At 43.7% G+C, this 17862-nt stretch overlaps 1 protein-coding gene across 8 annotated transcripts in view; it reads left to right on the top strand.

Annotated features, from left to right (window-relative positions):
• The window catches only part of SLC37A3 (solute carrier family 37 member 3), a 53225-nt gene extending 39787 nt beyond the window's left edge, over positions 1 to 13438 (top strand). For 6 of the 8 annotated variants that reach the window (XM_027075596.2, XM_027075594.2, XM_027075593.2 and 3 more), the window contains 2 exons: positions 1311 to 1376; positions 2054 to 2471. In XM_027075596.2, the coding sequence (XP_026931397.1) occupies positions 1311 to 1376; positions 2054 to 2191 (204 nt within the window). In that variant the 3' untranslated portion in view covers positions 2192 to 2471. Of the gene's footprint in view, positions 1 to 1310; positions 1377 to 2053; positions 2472 to 2978; positions 4363 to 13321 lie in introns of those variants that run through there. The other 2 variants (XM_027075599.2, XM_053218005.1) reach the window with 2 other exon arrangements.
• The last annotated feature ends 4424 nt before the right edge of the window (positions 13439 to 17862 follow it).

The following is a 17862-nucleotide window of genomic DNA, read 5'->3' on the forward strand; positions in this document are numbered from 1 at the left end:
TGTACAAATGGCCAATAAACACTTGTGAAGATTCTCAAGATCCTTCGTTATTAGGGAAATGCAAATAAAAAACACAGTGAGATGCCACTTCACACCTTTTAGGATGGCTGTAATTTAAAACAAGGACAACAACAACAGAAAATAACAAGTACCTATGAGGATGTGGAGAAGCTGGGACTCTTTGACATCGCTGGTGGGAATGTAGAATGGTGCAGCCATTCTGGAAGATGCTTTAGTGGTCCCTCAAATAGTGAAACATGGAATTACCATGTGACTCAGCGTTCCGCTCCTAGGAATATACCTTAAAGAACTGAAAACAGGACTCACACGTTTGTATACCAGTGTTCATTGCAGCATTATTCATAATAGCCAAAAGGTGGAAACAATCCAAATGTTGATCAGCTGATGACTAGATAAATAAAATGTGGTGTGTCCACACCAGAGAATATTATTCAGCCATAAAAGGGGATGGTGTTCTGACACATGCTGCAACCTTGAAGACGGTATGCTCAGTGGAATAAGCCAGACACAAAAGGACAAATATTGTGTGATTCCACCTAACATGAAATATCTAGGACAGGCAAATTCTTAGAGATAGAAAGTAGATTAGAGGTTACCAGGGACTGGGGAGAAGGGGTGGTGGGGAGTTACTGCTTAATGGGTGCAGACTTTCTGTTTCGGGCGATGAAAATTTTTGGGAATAGATAGTGGTGATGGTTGTCCAACATTGTGAATGTACTCAATGCCTTTGAATCATACACTTAATGATGGGTAAAATGGCTAACTTTATGTTACATACATTTTATCAGAATTGAAAAAGAAGGTGGGTTAAACGCGAATGGATCCTTTTCGGCAATTGAAACAAAGTCAAAGTCAAAGAACATGCTGTAGAATGTTAAAACTGTACAGAAATCCTCTGCTTCAATAACACAATCGAAAATGAACAGTACGCTTGGAAGACCAACTGTTTTTGAAAGCTTCAGTTACAGTACCTTTCACTGGGAGACAGAATGATTAAACGGAAATGGCTTGAGGATGTTAATTTTCCTCTCTTAGTAGCAAAGTGAATACAACTAAACCTGAAGTCCTGTCATCTGCTCTGCAGTTTTTGTATTTGGACTCTGCCAGCTTACAAGATGAAGGCCAGGTATCTTTAAGTAGGAACACACACGTGAAAGCTTTGGAAACTGAAAACCATTCTACAAATCCTAACTCCCTTTCTGGAAGAGCTGTGTTTAATCCACCTTTCAGCTACTTCGTGTGATTAATTTGTAAAGGATTATGTCGTAATTTCTTTTTCTCCCTTGTAGTATTTAGTGTCTTTGATCCAGGACAACCTGGGATGGATGTGGGTGTTCTACTTTTTCATTCTCATGGTAAGTGAGCGTGTGCCTTTTTTTTTTTTTTTTTTTAACTTGTAGTTTTTCTTACTAATTTAGTTCAAAGCATTTACTTAAATCTCTTCTTAAACTGGCAAAATTGCTGATGGGTTTTAATGACCCTGTGGTGAAAAGTAACATTTTATGAGTCTATGAGATACATTCTTTCAAGGTGGGAATGTGTCTTTAGTTTGCCCTTGATCTAAGCCTAATGAGTATTGTCATGTATAATTCCAAAAAAAAAAAAATGGTGAGAGACTTATTGAAAGTATCACCAACTGTTAACCGGTGTATTCTTTCCGGGTACTCTCTATCTGCTAAATATAATTTGGAATTCTGAAGGAAATTACAGTGTACCCCAAGCAACATCAGGCTCAAAACGAAGCATTGCTGTAATTAATACCGTGGTGTGTCGGTTCTAAAACGATGAGAATCTCTTGAGAAAATATTTGTCGTGCCTTGAACATTCTTGGCTGGAATTGGGTACTTTCTGGGAAATAGCCAATTCAGAATAAGGCCTTACCGTTTTAAAATGTTGCTGTCTGTTGAATAAGCATGTGACCTGACCTCTTACATTATTGGTGAGATGGTGCTCGAGACAGGTCTCCCTGAGAGAGTCTGGTGACAGCTTCATCCAGGAGGGGATGCATTTAATATCCCACTCCTACATCTAGTGCATCCTGATTGGAGACAACCTCAATCGCCCCAGGTCCAGGCACGGCCCTCCAGCCTCGTCCGAGGAGCCTGGAGTTCTCTGGAGCTGCCTCAAGGCTGCGTACTCTGCTGTCACAAAGGATGCTTCTCCTGCCTAACTGCCTTCTAGCTTCTGAAGACTGGACTGTGTGTCCCTGTGTTCCACTTCTGACATCTGTGCTAAATAGAGGCAGATATCTCCTTATGAACCTGCCGTGTGATCACACAAGAAATTGTACTAGAAAGAAAACTGGATCCATTATAAGAAACACGTTTTAAAGTGAGCTCCAGGGGTGCCTGGCTGGCTCTGTCAGTAGATCATGCGACTCTTGATCTTGGGGTCATGAGTTCAAGCCCCACATTGGGTTCAGAGATTACTTACTTACTTAAAAAAAATTAGGGGCGCCTGGGTGGCTCAGTCGGTTGGGCGTCCGACTTCAGCCAGGCCATGATCTCGCGGTCCGTGAGTTCGAGCCCCGCGTCAGGCTCTGGGCTGATGGCTCAGAGCCTGGAGCCTGTTTCAGATTCCGTGTCTCCTCTCTCTCAGCCCCTCCCCCGTTCATGCTCTGTCTCTCTCTGTCTCAAAAATAAATAAACGTTAAAAAAATAAAAATAAAAAAAAAAAAGAAAGTGAGCTCTAGTATCAATTTTTTGCTCTGCCTATGGCAAATCATTTAATTTGTGTACATTAGTTCTTTTTCTGGAGACTGTGTAACATTAAATTTAAAAAAATATATTAACTGTGATTTTTGGAATCATTTTTTTAATTCATTAAAGATCAAGCTATCTTTGCACGCAGTCATAATGAATGTAATTGTCCAAATTCGTTATTACGTTCAAAACATGGTGCTCTAACAGAATTCGTTACATTGTCACTGCATATTTAATGCTTTTTTCTCTTCACAGACAAGTTGTACGATTCTATTTATCTCACCATTAATAGTGAGGGAAATACGCCATCTTATGCAAAGACGACAGGCTCACTCACTGAGTGAGTGAGTGGTGCCTGCAGGAGAAAAGAACACTGGGAGACGCATCAGGACTCTTCTCTCTTTTAATTCACCCTATTTGGGCGTTGTCTTAAGAGCTCCAACGAAACCTCAGATCGGCAAGCCTCTTTCACCTTGTGACGCTGACGATTGGTGAAGGCTGGGCTGTTTTTCTGCACTACACAAATTATCGTGGATGATTTTATTGCTGTCGTTCCATAAACGTACTGAGTGGCCTATGAATCTGCCAGCGTCTTTACTTGGCCTGTTGAGATTTATCCTTTTCACCTTAAGTACTGTATTGGACCTGGACTGGATTCTCCAGCCCGGAAAGTTGAGTGACCATGAGACAGTTGCACATGGTTCGTATCAGTCACGGGCTCCATGAATAGGAAAGGATCATTGGATTTTGCTTTGATAATGAGTTTGCAGAGAGCGGCTCATCTTTGAAGCATCAAATCCTGGTCGAGTGCTCAAGCTGGATCAAGCGTAAGGCTGCCTTGGACAAAGAATCCCTTTGTTAAACTGTGGTGGGAAAATCACACTACATGGTGACTGGCTCGGTCACTCTGTATCTGATCTAAAGTTATTCAGCTCTGGATGCAGAAATATCTTCAAATTATTGTCAGCTCATTCTCTTCTGTCTTCATTCAAAATTTACTTCGATTCCTGGAAGTATTCAGTCTTCCTTTCAAGGACCATAAGGTACATCATCCGTTGTTGTGAACATTCCAAGGTGTAGCTCACAACTGAAGTACTCCACCCCAGATTTGCTGTCTGGGAACGTTAGGATCCACTAGGAAGCTAATCTCCTTAGCCCTGTTTTCAGAGAATTGATCTCTCTCACGACCGGGTTCCTTGAGTTACCTCAGCAGAAGACTAGAATTAGAGGAAAAATCCTAGTAAGTGTTAGGTATGTGACCTTGAATCATATTAATGGGTTACTAGGGCCTGAGGACTAGGCATCTATTCTTTAGAAGTTTGTAGTGTGTATGTCTTCAAGGCTGTGAATTCTATACTAATTACCGATATGCTAAAGTCATTCTGTATATATATATATATATTTTAAATTATGGACACAAACTAGGGGGAAAATGTGCAATTTTGAGGGCTGCCTAATTCACATTGGGATAGGGAATATTTTTCAGCTTCTTACTTTATACTGTAAAGTGTGATGTGTTTATGGACTTGTTAATGTTATTTAATCAAGCAGATTTCCAATCAGTTAATTGCTCATTACTGACAAAAAAAGGGACAATATGAAACACAGGAAGGGAAAATAAACTGACTTTTGTAGTAAATATCTGTCCATCTGGTTATTTAAATATATACTCTGAGTTTCTTGTTCTAGAACGTGATTCGTGCCTTATGATTTCCTGCTGTTGACCATTTACTGACCCTACGGTGTTGCCAGAGTGTTCAGCTAGCCCCAGAAATGGCCCCATTTCTGTTACGTTCTGTGGACACTTTCCCTTCCCCTTTGTGTGAGATTATACTAAGTTTGGATGAGTTGCCTGATTGTAATTTAAGAGTTGTCCGTAGACGGATGCCATTTTTATGATTTAACCTCCTTCTGACATTTGGCTGTGAGTTTCCTCTCTGTCCGCATTATCAGTATGGTAGCATCTTTGTATCCTGACACCAACATTATTTTCTTACCCTGTTGAAACTCAGCTGGGTGAGTGTTCCCCTGACCTCTCTGTAGCTGTAGCCCCCAAGCTGTACGTATAATGAAATTATAAATAGGTAAGTGCTCGGCTCTGAACGAAAGGATATATTGCATGATAGATAGATTTCCGTATTCTAGTTCTGGCCATCTACATAGGAATCAGCTTTAACGAACTGCTAGCTTCACTTTCTTATTAATTTCCTTTCCCTTGACCATAGGGAAAGCTCATTTGGAAATGACGGCTTCTCTGGCAGCTACGTCTCGGATGCTCACGAGGTTGAGGAAGGTTATTCTGGCCTGCCCTTCCTAGTCATACTGTGTTTTCTTCTCTCCTGTGTAGTTTCAAAGGAAGAAAGTCTCCTCCCCGCTCCTGCTCATTCTGTTCCTTCCTGCTTCCTGGAAGACCAGAGTTGCTCAATAAATGTTCATGCAGGAAATGCCTGAGTGCCTGCCCTCTGTGTGCATCATGAACTCTGGGATGGAGGCTGCAGTGTGCTCTCATCTGCTTCCTCCTTCCTTTCTCCTTAAAAACCTCCAGAAGCCCCAGGGATGCCTGGGGCTCAGTCAGTTGAACATCCGGCTCTTGGTTTTGGCTCAGGTCATGATCCCAGGGTTGTGGGATAGAGCCGCACGTGGGGCTCCCCGCTGAACATGGAGCCTGTTGAAGATTCTGTCTCCCACTGCCCCTGTCCCCCGCTCCCTCTCTGTCTCTCACTCTAAAGAAAACAAAACAAAAACCTCCAGAAGTCCTCTCTGCCTCCTAGATAAATAACTGATAAAGCCTTTTCTTATCCCTACTAGTTCTACTGATTCCTATCCTATTTTTCTTTTCACAGTCAAACCCTTTGAGTTAATGGATGGTTATCTGCTGCCTTTCTGGCTGTTGTTGTTGTTGTTCTGATTCTTGTTGTTCTGATATAATTATCAACAGTACCTCCCTTCTCTACAAGTGCCCCAGTTTAATTTTTTTTTTTTAACATTTATTTATTTTTGACAGAGAGAGACAGACAGAGCAAGCGGGGAAGGGACAGAGAGAGAGGGAGACACAGAATCCCAAGCAGGCTCCAGGCTCTGAGCTGTCAGCACAGAGCCCGATGAGGGGCTCAAGCTCATGAACCGTGAGATCATGACCTGAGCCAAAGTTGGACGCTTAACCGACTGAGCCACCCAGCTGTCCCCAAATGCCCCAGTTTAGACACCATATCCTTACCCTCCAGCCTCTTATTTCATCACCTACAGACACCGTACATCTGAAGATCATTAAATATGGAGATCTCTTTTCCTCATTTCTTATCTTTCTTATTTCCTCTCTTGTACTTGACATTGGTAATCACTTCATCTTCCCCTGGCCATTTTTTCTCTGGCTTCTGTAGCATTTTAATGTATTGAATCATCTGACCTCCTATCCCCTTTACTGGGTTCTCTTCTCTGTTTAGTGTCTGTTAGTTTCTTTTCTATAAGTGTCAGCAACTTTCCCTGATGAGCTGTTCTTACCTACCAAGAGCTCTGTTAAGCACTTAGTGAATAAGAAACCACTAAAGATGGGTGTGGCATCGGTTTGTTGCATACTATCTGGCGTATAGTTAAGAGCAAGTCTCCAGGGAAATGCACTCAACTTCTGTAACTTCAACTCCCTGTCCCGTCCCAACCACACCGCTCTGCCAATTGCCTATGTGAATGGTTTTCAAGGTTTCCTTTTTTTCTTGTTAAAGGTTTATTTATTTACTGTGTGTGAGAGAGAACTTAAGCAGGGGAGGGCAGGGAGAGTGGGAGAGAGAATCCCAAGCTGCTTCCGTGCTGTCAGTGCAGAGCCCAATGCGGGGCTTGAACTCACAAACTCTGAGATCCTGACCTGAGCCGAAATCGAGTCAGATGCTTAACTGACGGACTCACCCACGCACTCCAAGGTTTCTAAGTCGTAAACCCTTTTGAGAATCTGAAAGCCATTACCCTCTGTCTAGATCAAAACGCACATATGAATGAACATTGAAGATTTGTTACAGGGTGTTCATGGGCCAAAACTTGAAGCCCATCCTTGGACCACAAAGTTAGAAACCTTCGTGTAGAGAATCAAGTGCCATCTGGCATGAAGTTTTCCACAGTCCAGTTTCTAGCTGTTTCTTTACCGAATCTCCCTTTGCCACTCTATGTGAATCTTCTACAAAGTCAGATGGTTGGCTTTATCCCTTGCTACAAATGGCAGTGTGTTTTCATACCTTATTGTCTTTTTTTTTTTTTTTTTAGGAATCACCTGTTTTTAATTGTTTTAAGTTTTTAAAAAACTGTGATTAAAATACGCATAACCTGGGGCGCCTCAGTCGGTTGAGCTCAGTGGCTCAGTCGGTTGAGCATCCGACTTCGGCTCAGGTCATGATCTCACAGTTCGTGGGTTCGAGCCCCGCATCAGGCTCTGTGCTGACCGCTTGCTCAGAGCCTGGAGCCTGCTTCAGATTCTGTGTCTCCTACTCTCTCTGCCCCTCCCCCGCTCATGCTTTGTCTCACTCTGTTTCTCAAAAATAAATGTAAAAAAAAAATTAAAAAAAAATACGCATAACCTAACATTTACTATCTTAACCATTTTAAGCGTATAGTTCAGCCGTGTTATGAGCGTTTCTGTTGTTGTTCATACCCTCTTGTCTGTAATACCCCTTTTTAACTCTCCACCTTGTGAACCTGAACTTTCCTTCAAGGCTTGGCCAGCAGCAGCTAGTCCCAGCAGCCTTTCTCAGCCAGCCTCCCTAGCATCCACCGTCGCCCTTTCCCTGTCTAGGAATAGCAGAAGTACTTACTTGGTGCTTAGCTGTTTCTCTCTTAGCTATTTTGACATCTAACTCCCCAATGAGATTGTTGCTCTTTTTCTCCAACGCCTAATGGTTGGTGCTAAGTAAATGGTGATCGTGTTGGAAAAGGTGGAAGGAAGATGAGAGAGTGGAGGGTGGGCAGAGCGGAGTGTGGTCCCTGACCCTGCAAATGGCCCTTCCCTTTGCCTTAGAAACAGTCCACCTCTTGCAGGAGGCGGCCAGGTGCTGAGGCCGGCTGGCGCACGGCACGTTATCCTCTCCTCAGGCTCTTTGGGAGACCTGTCAGGGCCGAGGCAACAGGCACAGTGAACTTCTTGCTGCAGCGCAGATCTCATGCTGTTCGAGCTGCTGTCTCTGTTCCTGCTGTGTGGTTTGGCCTGGACTGTCCTGCTCCTTACACTGCTGTTCCAGTGCTGTTCCTCCCGCTCGGCCCCTGGTGCCCTGCCTCCGAGGAGCCTTTCCTGACAACCCCACTCCGAGTGCTCTTTTTCTTCTTCAGACTCCCAGAGCTGTTGTTCATAGGCCACAGAGTCTGCCCCAGGCTGATTGATTTTACTGCTCAATTTTGTTCTCTGGTTGTTTCTGGTTGTCATTTCCTCAATTAAATCGTGAGCATCAAAGAGTCAGCTTCATGTCCAGGGATGCAGCAGCCATTTAATCAAGGAAGCCCGTTTACCTTCCCATGTGGCCTCTTGCACTTTTAGATTCCGGATCACCTTCCTTTTGCTTTTCCTTAAGTGCCCTGATCATTTCTGGTGACCAAGTCTGTTTCAGCATGGATCTGAATAAATCAGACTATGAGATAATGATGTTTACATATGTGAACATAGGTTCGTGGTTATATATGTGTGTGTCATAGGTTATTATAGGGAACAACATGTATGTTATAAGTATACATGTTGCATATAACCATACACACATGTACATATGTACATATATCTTTTTCTTAATGTTTATTTTTTTTTGAGAGAGAGAGACAGAGCATGGGTGGGGGAAGGGCAGAGAGAGAGGGAGACACAGGCAGGCTGTGTCTGCAGGCTCCAAGCTCCAAGCTGTCAGCACAGAGCCCGATGTGGAGCTTGAACCCACAAAGTGCGAGATCATGACCTGAGCTGAAGTCTGATGCTTAACCAACTGAGCCACCCAGGCACCCCTATATATCTTGAGTCTAATAATTGAAAAATTCCGTACCTGAGCATCCAGGGGTGTGGTCTTCCCATCATCCTGACATAATAGTTCCTATGCCTGTACATCTTTAAAAAGTGCCTGCCCATTATTCACTACGCCCTTTTATGCCCACTGCATTGTTGTGAGGCAGGCAGGACGTGTGGTTCTGTTCCTTAGATCGAGAGCTGAGGCTCGGAGACATTCAGGGGTTTGCCCAGGGTCACGTAGTCAGTAAGTGACAGAAACAGAACTAAATAAAAACCCAGGCCTTTTGACTTAACTCTGGTGCCCTTCCCATTATGCCATGCAGCCCCCTCCCAGTGAATCTTATCCTAGGCTACAAGGTGTTTACATCGTGTAACTGCTCCCATCTTTTCCGAGGACCAGGGTCCCGGGGCGTGAGCAACCCTTGCATCACGGCTGCCTCCGGCCCTACACCTGCTGCGCGGCACTGCGCCCAGACCCCTCGGGCTGTCATCCTTGCTCCAGCCCACGGCTTCCCTCTGCAGGTGCCTTCTGCCCCATGTTTCCCTTCCTAAAAAACACCTCTTCCCTCTTTTCCTCAGCCCTTTTCTCTGAGGCTCAGGGGTGTTCTGCACCCTGACAGACTCTTGCGTTGTAATTTCTTCCCTCTTCCCGGGCCGCTGGGTGCACGGGTTTCACACACTCACCTTAGCCAGGTCTGCCTCTTGCCTCTTGACCAAGATCCCTGCTTCTTACCTTTCTTTCTAATGAATGCTTAATTAACCTAGAACAAGGCGCTGGCCCCTAAGATGCCAGTAGTCCGCTTTCTAGTGCCTGCTATTGCCCTCCTGTTAAAGAAGTAACTTTTTGTCTTTTGTCTTTTTTGCCCCTCCAGAAATTCAAGAAGTAGCAAAATCATTTGACACTGTTTTGAATCCCCTCTGTCACAGTAAGGTGCTGACAAACAGGCTGCCCCGTTTGACCAGAATGCTGTGGCTTTTAATGGGATAATCGTATTTACGTGAAACCTTTCATCTAAGGACTTCAAAGGCCTTCACCTTGTTTAATAGTTATCATCACGCTCTAAAGAGGGACATCAGGCAACCGTAGTCCGAGTTTCTGCGTGTGTGTGTGTGCAGTCTCTTATTTATTTAGCATTTCGTTTATTTTCCTAGCCTCACCATAGAAAAGTTTCAGAAACCCAACAGTAATGCAGTTGGTTTCCATTAAAATTACCACCTAATGAATAGCATACATGAGTTGCCTTTGTTTCAGGGGACGAATATGTTAATGGGGTTATAAAATAATGAGCCAGGAGGGTGGGGCTGGGGCGGGCGTGAAGCAGCCGTCAGGAAAGAAGAGTCTGCAGAGACCCTGCCCCAGAGGCCCCTGTAGTCGTGAAATAGGTTTCATCATTGCACCACCAGTTGTGTTCATGAAAAAGATGATTTTTCTTTTTTTTTTTTTTTTGGAGAGAGAGAGAGGAAGGGCATCTCCAGCAGGCTCCGCGCTGTCAGTGTAGAGCCCGGTGCGGGGCTCAAACCCACAACCCTGAGATCATGACCTGAGTTGAAATCAAGGGTCGGGCAGAGCCACCCAGGTGCCCCCATGTAAAAGGTGATTCTATAAACAAGTTCTTGGAGGGAACGTAAGTGTGGCATTGTCACCCAGATTTGTCGTTTAGCAGAACTTTTGAGAAATAAGCCCGTGTCAAGATGGAAAGAAAGGTTCCTAATTAAGTTAAATCAAGACCCAAGCTACCCCACCCCACCCTTACACCTCTCACCCCTGCAATCACTTAGGCTACTGAAACAGCCTCTGGACAAAGGGACGGGTTAGTTAAGAATCTTAAAAAAATTTTTTTTTTAATGTTTATTTTTTTTAACGTTTATTTTATTTTATTTTATTTAAAAAACATTTTTTTAACGTTTATTTATTTTGAGACAGAGACAGAGCATGAACGGGGGAGGGGCAGAGAGAGAGGGAGACACAGAACCGGAAGCAGGCTCCAGGCTCTGAGCCATCAGCCCAGAGCCTGATGTGGGGCTCGAACTCACGGAACGTGAGATCGTGACCTGAGCTGAAGTCGGACGCTTAACCGACTGAGCCACCCAGGCGCCCCAATGTTGTTTATTTTTGAGAGAGAGCGAGAGCGAGCATGAGCAGGGGAGGGGCAGATAGAGGAGGAGACACAGAATCTGAAGCAGGCTCCAGGCAGCTCTCAGCACAGAGCCCAACACAGGGCTCGAACTCACAGACCACAAGATCATGAGCTGAGCTGAAGTCACACGCTCAACAGGCTGAGACACCCAGGCGCCCCAAGAATCTTGTCGAGAAAAGACTCACAAGGGTGGCACACAGGAATGACCCAGAGCGGTCCCCCTTCCCACATCCGTCTCCCATTTGGTTCTCGCACAGCCATGTCATGTCTTCCCAGCTCATTTAGTGCTACGGGACTGTGGTGGTTCTGATCTACAGGGAGATTTTCATATCAACATTTATGTTTTCCTCCCTCTGCCCACACCAAAAGAAGCCAGCCTTTCACGGTCAAGTTCTTTTCCCCATCTCAGGCCGCTCATTCCTCTTGACTCAGCAGGGGGAGACAAAGTCCCAGAGACCCTGCCGACTATAATTTTCAACCCCAGAAGGTGCCATATGATTTTTATTTCATTATTACTTTTTATGTGTTTTCAAACCCTCCCGGCTAGTTATTTTGAGTTCCCGTTCTACCACCTGCCCCTGCCCACAGCCTCCTACCCCCGCTGATGGCCACCCAGCCTGTTTGACAGAAAGATGGAGATTCTCTGGAGTTTCTCTCCTTGGACTGTTCTGTCTCCCAGAGGACGTGATACCTTAGCTTCACTGTAAATCCCTGTGCCTTTGAATAGCTTCCCTCCACCTCTCGTTTCCAGTCTTTAAACTCTGCAGGCCTGTCAGTTGAGATTCTCAACCATGCACTCCACACCCTGCCATAACCATCCCTTCTACCATGAGTAGTGAGTCAAATCCAAATCCAAATGGATGGACTCCCCATGCAAACTTCTCTCTCCCTCTTCTTCCCCCCAACAGCTGTTCCCTCTCTGACCTGGGCAGCTTTGAATTATGGAGGTAAGACCTAAAGCACATTCCGTCTCCTCCCCAGTGCGACAGCTTCGAGTTGTTATCTCCAAACAGCTGTTAGGGACCTGCACTCGGGAATGTTCTCTTCCAGCAGCAGAGTGCGCCCTCCCTGGCGAGGCCGTTCCATTGTTGGATAGCTGGAATTGTTAGGAAACTCGTTCTCCTTTCTTGATTATTTCTTCCCTCCAAAGCAACATTTCTTCCTTCCGAAGTCTTTTATTCTCTTGGTATATTTGAGGACAACTTCCATCTCTCTCTCTTAGCTTTTTGGGCTTCCAATCTTAGATTTGTATCGGAACTATTCCCCCAGCTATTGGTTTCTGATTGAATCTGGCAGTGCCGTCCTTTACTTTTGAAGCCATTGGCCGTCTCCTTTTCTTTGAGCTCCGCTTCTCTCTCCGATTGGATTTCACCTCTTTCTCCTAATCCTCGATCTCAAGAAAACTCTCTGGACAAAACTGTTTCATCTTCTGTGGTCCGGAGGCTCTTGTTCATATTCTGTTTTTCAGCCTTGTCTTTGTCAGTCTACAGAACTCTGGAAAGTCAGAATTACCTTCTAATCATTTAGAAAAATCCCCTAATGCAGTGCCTGGCGAGTGGAAGGTAGAACCTAGCAAATGTTCCATTTTCACTTCCTAGAGAAAGCTTACTTTTTCATATTTCTCTAAAACCTACAGTTGACTACCAAGTATTTATGTCTAGCCCCATTTTGTTACTCAGTTTTTAATCTTAAATTGCCTGGAGCTCACTGGGATGTCCTGTGCGCAGCCCAATTTAATACAGCTTGTTTTCCCCACCCAGTCGGTAAAAACCTACTACCATATAGCCTTCCCCGTGGTCTTTGTATGATAGGCTGCTTGGAACATTTTAGAGCAACCATGATTCTTCATCATTAAGTAGCTCTTTTCCTAGACCATGAGTCCCTGACTGTGCCATAATCTTCACACATTGTCAGTGCCAACAGCACCCTGCAACCCCCCCAGCCAGGATCACAGCCTTAAGGAATTTTTTTTTTTTTTTTTTTTTTTTTTTTTTTTTTTAGGAGAGAGAGAGAGAGAGAGAAAGAGAGAGGGAGGGAGGGAGGGAGAGGCTGACTTTCAAGCAGGCTCCACGCACAGCGTCAAGTTCAATATGGGGCTCAATCCTACAAACCACGGGATCATGACCTGACCCCAAATCAAGAATTGGACACTTAACCAACTGAGCCACCCAAGCACCCTTTATTTTCTGTCTTCTTGATGCTCTGATGTTTGTGGTCTCTATGACCGGGCAGAGACTGCTTCTCCCAGAGAGAGCAAAGGGCTCACCCGGGAGCACACTTTTCATATGCAAATGAACCAGGCCAGAACCCACAGCCTGAACCAACCATCTACTTTATCAACCACTTACACACCAAGCCATTATTTCCTTTGCCCTAAATCACCCCAGAGCCAGGTACCAGATAGCTAGGGACAGCCCCTATTTCCCAAAGCCTATCAGAATTATTCAGACAAGCCAGTCCTAAATGATTTACCCTGTCCTGCCTTGCCTTTCCTGCAGAAAACGCAATAAAAGCTCTGGCTCCTGTTTTCTCCTACTCCTCCTGTCCCCAGACCCACACTGGAGCTTCCCTATGTGGTCTTGCATGATATGGTGCGCCCTCCGCTCAAGAATGGTAAGTAATAAACATCTTCTTTCAATGGCATTAACTTTTCTGTGTCATCACTCTGTAACCTCCATAAATTAAAATCCTGCAGGTAAAATTGAGACAAAGACTCATTTTTGTTGTTTCATGTGTCAGTTCTTCACTGCATTTTTTTAAACTGGACTGTGCACATCCACTGCATTTTGTTGATTCTTCAGCTGATGGTCATTGGGCTCTACCCGTGTTGGCTCTTGTGAAAAATGAGGCTATGAGATTTGCATACAAGTTTTGTGTGGATGAATGTTTTCAGGTCTCTCAGGTGTATTCCTAGGTGTGGAATTGTCGGGTCACATGGTGACTATATTTAACATTTAGAACTGCCAAACTGTTTTCCGAAGTGGCTATGCCGTTTTATAATCCCACCGGCAGTCTGTGAAAGTTCCAGTTTCTCCACATCTTCCCTGACACTTGTTATTGTCTGACTTTTGATTTTTAAAATTTTTATGTACTTATTTTTATAAATTGCAACTTTATTTTTTTTGATTTTTATTATTTAAAAAAGTGTATTATTTTGAGATAGGGAGAGAGAGCACAAGTAGGGGAGGTGCAGAGAGAGGGAGAGAGAGAATCCCAAGCAGGCTCCATCTATCAGTGTGGAGTCTGACATGGGGCTGGAACTCATGAACTGTGAGACCATGACCTGAGCCGAGATCAAGAGTCTGATGGTTAACCAACTGAACGACCCAGGCGCCTCTGTCAACCTATTTAAACTTTTAGTAATCTTCATAGATTTGAAGTAGTGTCGTCTTGTGGTTTTGATGGGCAGTTCTCTAATAACTAACACTGTTGAGTAAGTTTTCATGTGTTTATTGGCCATTTGCATATCTTCCTGGAAAAATGTTTCCTTTGCCCATATAAAAATTAGGTTATTTGTCTTTTTATTGTTGAGTTGTAGGAATTCTTTATATATTCTGGATACGAGTCCCTTACCAGATATATGATCTGAAAATCTTTTTCTTGTAATCTGTGAATTATCTTTTCACTTGCTGGTGTCCTTTGAAACACAAATTGTTTTTATTTTGATGAAGTCACCTTAGTTTTTCTTTTGTTGCTTTTGATTTTGGTGTCATATGTATGATATCTTTGCCTAAGCCAAGGTCATGAAGATTTAGTCCTAAGGTTTCTTTTCAGAGTTTTATTGTTTTAGCTCTTACTTTTAGTTGTATAATCCATTTGAAGTCAATTTTTGTATATGGTGTGAGCTAGGAGTCCAAGTTACTTCTTTTGCGTGTGGACATCCAGTTGTCCCAGCTTCGTTTACTGAAAAGACTATTCTTTCGCCATTGAATTGTCTTGACACCCTTGTCAAAGACCCACTGATGATTAACGTCAGGTTTTTTCCTGGACTCTCAATTCTGTTCCATTGACCTAAAACATCTGAATGATCTGTATGTCTGTCCTTATGTCAATACCAAACAGTCTTGATTATTGAAGCTTTGTAATAACTTTTGAAAACAGGGAATGTGGGTCTTCTGATTTTGTTCTCCTTTGTCAAAATTGGTTTGGTGATTCTGGGTCCCTTGTATTTCCACATGAATTTTATAGTTTGTCAATTTCTGCAAAAAAAACCAAAAACAAAAACCACAAAACAAACAAAACACAAAAAAACAAAAAACCCAAAACCACAAAACAAAACAGGCAGCTGGATTTGGAAGGGGATTATGTTGACTCTGTATATCAATTTGGGGGATATTGCCATCTTAACAGTATTAAATCTTCTAGTCTTTGATATGGCTATCTTTCCAATTTTAGGCCTTCTTTACTTTCATTCAATGATGTTCCATAGATTTCAGCGTACAAGTCTTGTACTTCTTTTGTTACATTTATTCCTAAGTGTTTTTTCTCGTTGATGCTATTGCAAATGGGATTATTTGCTTAATTGTACTTCATATTGTTCATTGCTAGTATATAGAGATATAGCTGGTTTTTATATATTGGTCTTGTGTCCTATAACCTAGCTGAACTTGTTTTATGTTCTAATAAGTATTTTCTGAATTCCTTAGGATATTTTTTGTATGTAAGATCACATCATCTGGGGATAGAAATAGTTTTATTTCTTCCTTTCCAATATGGATGACTGGTATTTCTTTTCCTTACCTGATTTCCCTGGTTAGAGCGTGGAGCCCCACACAGGGCTCAATCTCACAAACTGAGATCATGACTTGAGCTGAAATCAAGAGTTGGATACTTAACCAACTGAGACACCCAAGAACCCCTGTGGGTTTTTCATAGATGACCTCTTGCCTTTTTGTGATCCTACACTATCTTTTTTTTTTTTTTTTAATTTTAGTGGTTATTTATTTTTGAGAGAGAGAGAGACAGAGCATGAGTTGGGGAGAGGCAGGGAGAGAGGGAGACACAGAATCTGAAGCAGGCTCCAGGCTCTGAGCTGTCAGCACAAAGCCAGATGTGGGGCTCAAGCTCATAAGCCATGAGATCATGACCTGAGCCAAAGTTGGATGCTTAACCGACTGAGCCACCCAGGTGCCCCATTTCATCCAACACTATCTTATTTCTCTGTCTCCTCTCTGAAATTATGGTCTGGTGAAAGGAATGTGGACCTCAAAATCAGATTTGGGTTTGAATTGATTGTCTTATTAATTCTACCAAGAAATGTTGAGTGTTAGACACCAGTGTATAGAAGAAAATCCCTGCTCCCAAACTGCTGTTAATATATTAATAAAACAGTGAGAGAGACAGTCAGATGGATGAAATATTGTAGTATGATAAGTGCTATGATGGGGGTATGGCCAGGGCAATGAGAAGCACAGAAAACAGGCCCTTGGAAAGATCAACTTGAGGATATGTTGCCTAAATTACTCTTGAACAATTGGAGATAGTCTTGGGAGAGAGGGAATGTGTGCAGATATGGAATGGTAGCTGGATTCTGTGAGCCACAGGTAGGTCTGTGAGGCTTGAGTGTGGGGTGCTTGCAGAGGGGCTCAAGGTGATCCTAGAGAGAGATAAGCGGGGCCATCTTTCCAAGGGCCTTGTAAGCTTCTGAAGGCTTGGTGAGAAGTGGATGGTGGTAGGAGAGGAGATGGATTGGTGGTGAGTGAGATCATGAGTGGGAAGATCTGGAGATAGGAGGTTACTGCCTAAGCTGGGAAGAATTGAAGGCCCAAAGTAAAGTTTGAAGAAGGGAATAGAGCCAAGGAAGATTCAGAGGTGGAATTAACGAGAGGTGAAGGAAATGGACTTGAAGGGAATGACTCTCATGTTTTTGATCTGGGCATCTGGGTTGTTTGGTGGATTAACCTGAGACTCTGTTTTCTCATCCATAAAATGGGAAAAATACTTCACAGATAACAGTATGTGCATCTCAGCACAAGCATCTGGTTAGGACTCAGTAAATACTTACTCTTTTTACTTTCCCCCATTGTTTCTGTTTCTTCTGTTCTTTTTTAAAAAACTTTTTAAAGTTGATTTTGAGAGAGACAGAGACAGCATCCGAGAGAGGGGCAGAGAGAAGGAGAGGGAGAATCCCAAGCAGGCTCTGCACTGTCAGCACAGAGCCTGATGTGGGGCTCAAACTCACGAAATCATGAGATCATGACCTGAGCCAAAACCGAGTCAGATACTTAACCGACTGAGCCACCCACGTGCCCCTGTTTCTTCTGTTCTTTAAATGTAGGTCTTCATTAGGTTAGTCCTCCCTACAGAATGCTTTGCTGTGTCCCACAGTCCCCACTGGTACCCCTGTGTGGGTGACTCCCATATCTCTCTCTCCATCCTTATCTCTCTCCTAAGTATTTTTGACTGTGTTCTGGGCAACTCCATGACCTGTTAACCTTCACAAAGGAGAAGCATCCCCCAGCTCTCTTCTTCCTCCTCGTGTCCATACGCCTATGAATGCCACTGTCATCTTCTGTCATTCCACCTTAAAATCATTTCTGCTAGTTGAAAAACACATTTCTGTCTTACGGTTTCTAGTTTTCCAAAGTCATTTTGATGTCCTTCTCTCTGCTTATCTCCTCCCATTCAGTGAAATCCGGGCTCTGTTTGATCCCCTCCATAACCCTGTACACACCTGTTTCCTTTTCTGTCCCCATGGTGCTGCCTTCCATCAGGCCTTCATTACTCCCATCGGAACTAAAGCTCTAGTTCTCTACCCCTGGTTTCTGTCCCTTTTGGTCCCCCCATCAGGCAACTGCCAGGCTGAGTGTCTAGAGACTAACTTGATCAGGACTCTCACCCTGGTGAGGGTCTTCAGTGAGTTTTCCACACCCAGTGGATAGTTGCTCAAGGCACCGCATGTCCGGACCTGTGTGCTTTCCGTTTCTGTCTCCCCACATCCTTGTAGACAAATGAGATTGTTTTCTGCACCGTGAGTATCATCTCTGCATCTTCCCTTGTGGGAAGTGTGCTTGTTCTCCAAGTCACAGCTCATGGATCC

The sequence above is a fragment of the Acinonyx jubatus genome, chromosome A2 (genome assembly GCF_027475565.1).
Source record: "Acinonyx jubatus isolate Ajub_Pintada_27869175 chromosome A2, VMU_Ajub_asm_v1.0, whole genome shotgun sequence".
NCBI classification, from domain to species: Eukaryota; Metazoa; Chordata; class Mammalia; order Carnivora; family Felidae; genus Acinonyx; species Acinonyx jubatus.